Source organism: Orcinus orca, chromosome 2 (assembly GCF_937001465.1).
Source record: "Orcinus orca chromosome 2, mOrcOrc1.1, whole genome shotgun sequence".
NCBI lineage: Eukaryota > Metazoa > Chordata > Mammalia > Artiodactyla > Delphinidae > Orcinus > Orcinus orca.
The window spans coordinates 184,749,227-184,752,518 of NC_064560.1; the positions used below are offsets into that span (position 1 = coordinate 184,749,227).

Sequence of the window (3,292 nt, forward strand, 5' to 3'; positions counted from 1 at the left end):
TTTCAAAAATGATATCTATTTTATTTTAGAGTAATGTACTTCCTATGTGCTCTACTGAGTTTAAATATAATAGATGATAATTTTAACTTCTTGTAATTATACTTTCTCTTGCGGAGAATATTTTAAAGACTTTCTAGGGCTATTCACTGTTCCCAATAATACTAATTTCAATAATCTTTGAATATTATTTTCATATGAGGACTTTTTTTTCCTAAATAAATCTACAGTTATGTACATATGTGTGTATGTGTGTGTGTATGTGTGTATGTGTGTGTATGTGCTCACACATACACACATTATGTCAATGTGGGATGCTGTTTCAAAAATATTTTCATTTTCATCCACAACTTTTTTGATCTCACTGTTGACATTTTTTGAAAAGCAGAAAGTAGAAAGCATAAAATAAAAATCATATATCTCACCAGTAGGAAAAATTATCTTTGATAATTTATTTAATAACTTCTTACTTTTTCTTCTGTGCATATTTAAAATATATAGGGAGGGCTTCCCTGGTGGCACAGTGGTTAAGAGTCCACCTGCCAATGCAGGGGACACAGTTCGATCCCTTGTCCGGGAGGATCCCACATGCCATGGAGCAAGTAAGCCCATGAGCCACAAGTACTGAGCCTATGCTCTAAAGACCGTGAGCCACAACTGCTGAGCCCATATGCCACAACTACTGAAGCCCACATGCCTGGAGCTCATGCTTCACAACAAGAGAAGCCACCATAATGAGAAGCCCACACACCATAATGAAGAGTAGCCCCCGCTGGTCGCAACCAAGAAGGGCCCGCATGCAGCAACGAAGATCCAATGCAGCCCAAAATAAAATACAAAAAATAAATAAATTTATTAAAAAATAAATCAATGAATAAAAATATATAGAGATATAAAATAACAAAAAAAGAAGCAGGCTTTTCCCTGGTCTGATTCCGTCCTGCGTGACTGTTCCTTCGAACGGTAATCTTTTATCTCCATCCATTTTCTCTCCCACCAAAGTGCGTGCCACCAACCCATGGAAAATTCGATGGACATGGACATGAGCCCCCTGAGGCCCCAGAACTATCTTTTTGGTTGTGAACTAAAGGCCGACAAAGATTATCACTTTAAGGTGGATAATGATGAAAATGAGCACCAGTTATCTTTAAGAACGGTCAGTTTAGGGGCTAGTGCAAAGGATGAATTGCACATTGTCGAAGCAGAGGCAATGAATTATGAAGGCAGTCTAATTAAAGTAACACTGGCAACTTTGAAAATGTCTGTGCAGCCAACGGTTTCCCTTGGCGGCTTTGAAATAACACCACCTGTGGTCTTACGGTTGAAGTGTGGTTCAGGGCCTGTGCATATTAGCGGACAGCACTTAGTAGCTGTGGAGGAAGATGCAGAGTCAGAAGATGAAGAGGAGGAGGATGTGAAGCTCCTCAGTATATCTGGAAAGCGTTCTGCCCCTGGAAGTGGTAGCAAGGTTCCACAGAAAAAAGTAAAACTTGCTGCTGATGAAGATGAAGATGATGATGATGACGACGACGATGATGATGAAGATGATGATGATGATGACTTTGATGATGAGGAAGCTGAAGAAAAACCTCCAGTAAAGAAATCTGTACGAGATACTCCAGCCAAAAATGCACAGAAATCAAACCAGAATGGAAAAGACTCAAAACCATCAACACCAAGATCAAAAGGTCAAGAATCCTTCAAAAAACAGGAAAAAACTCCTAAAACACCGAAAGGACCTAGCTCTGTAGAAGACATTAAAGCAAAAATGCAAGCAAGTATAGAAAAAGGTGGTTCCCTTCCCAAAGTGGAAGCCAAATTCATCAATTATGTGAAGAATTGTTTCCGGATGACTGACCAGGAGGCTATTCAAGATCTCTGGCAGTGGAGGAAGTCTCTTTAAGAAAATAGTTTAAACAGTTTGTTAAAATTTTCCGTCTTATTTCATTTCTGTAACAGTTGATATCTGGCTGTCCTTTTTATAATGCAGAGTGAGAACTTTCCCTACCGTGTCTGATAAATGTTGTCCAGGTTCCATTGCCAAGAATGTGTTGTCCAAAATGCCTGTTTAGTTTTTAAAGATGGAACTCCACCCTTTGCTTGGTTTTAAGTATGTATGGAATGTTATGATAGGACATAGTAGTAGTGGTGGTCAGACAAATGGAAATGGTGGGGAGACAAAAATATACATGTGAAATAAACTCAGTATTTTAATACAGTAAAAAATAAATAAATAAAAAGAAGCAGAATCACAGATCTAGAGAACAAACTAGTTATCAGTGGAGGTTGGAGTAGCAATACAGGAGTGGGGGAATGGGAGGTACAAACTGTTGGGTGTAAGATAGTCTCAAGGATGTATTGTACAGCAGAGGGAGTAGAGCCAATAATTTGTAATATTAAAATTGACAGAAACCTTTAAAACTTGTATAAAAATGTTTTAAAAAATTAAAAATAAAATATATAGAGGTTGTGGTTTATATATAGTAGTTTGGCTACTGTGTATACCTGAAGAGTATATTATTTCAAGATAAATTTCAATGCTTATAACTTTTCCCATTATTTATATGTCATAATACATTTAACTTATTCCTTACTGTGAGTTTTAAAGGGTATTTCTTTTCAGAAAATAAAATATAAATAATTCTGCAATTACATATTTGAAATACATCTTTCGTCACCTAGCTGATCATTTTTTTAAAAAACTAATAATAATAACAACAGTAACAACAACAATATTAGCGATTAGATAGCATTTATCAAGTGCTCATTATGTAACTATGATAAATATGCTGTATCTATAATCTAATTTGATCCCCGCAACAGCCATCATACTAAGGAAAAATAGTTTCCCCCATTTTACAGATAAGCAGTTGAGGTGCAAATAAACTGAATAACTTAGTTAAAATCTCACAGCTTTAAGTTGGTGGAGCTAGAATTAAACTCTGTTTAACTGGTTCCCAAACCCATGATCTATACTACAACAGAATGTGTGTAGAAGTCCTGTTTGCTGTGATAAATACATACATATTATTAAAGCTCTAGATACACATTACCATTGTTGATATTTTTGTCATCTGTATGTACTTGTAAATGATACCTATATGATGTTTCACTTTCATTTGATTGAATTTTCTGTCATATAGAATGTTTTCATTTTTATTGACCCAACTATGTGTTTCTTTGTTTTGTACTTAAAGAGTCAATTGTTCTAGAATTTTAAAAATAGCTTTATTTTTCACTCTCTGCTGAGATCCCATAGCTCAGCACCAGGTCTAATAATAGCAACCCTGGAGTC

General features: G+C 35.9%; 1 protein-coding gene across 1 annotated transcript; it reads left to right on the forward strand.

Annotated features, from left to right (window-relative positions):
- Window positions 1–916: 916 nt before the first annotated feature.
- LOC101278845 (nucleophosmin-like) lies at window positions 917–2,211 on the forward strand. Its single transcript, XM_033417799.1, has one exon. It carries the CDS (start codon window positions 1,016–1,018, stop codon window positions 1,898–1,900), a length of 885 nt encoding a protein of 294 aa, XP_033273690.1. The 5' UTR covers window positions 917–1,015; the 3' UTR covers window positions 1,901–2,211.
- The last annotated feature ends 1,081 nt before the right edge of the window (window positions 2,212–3,292 follow it).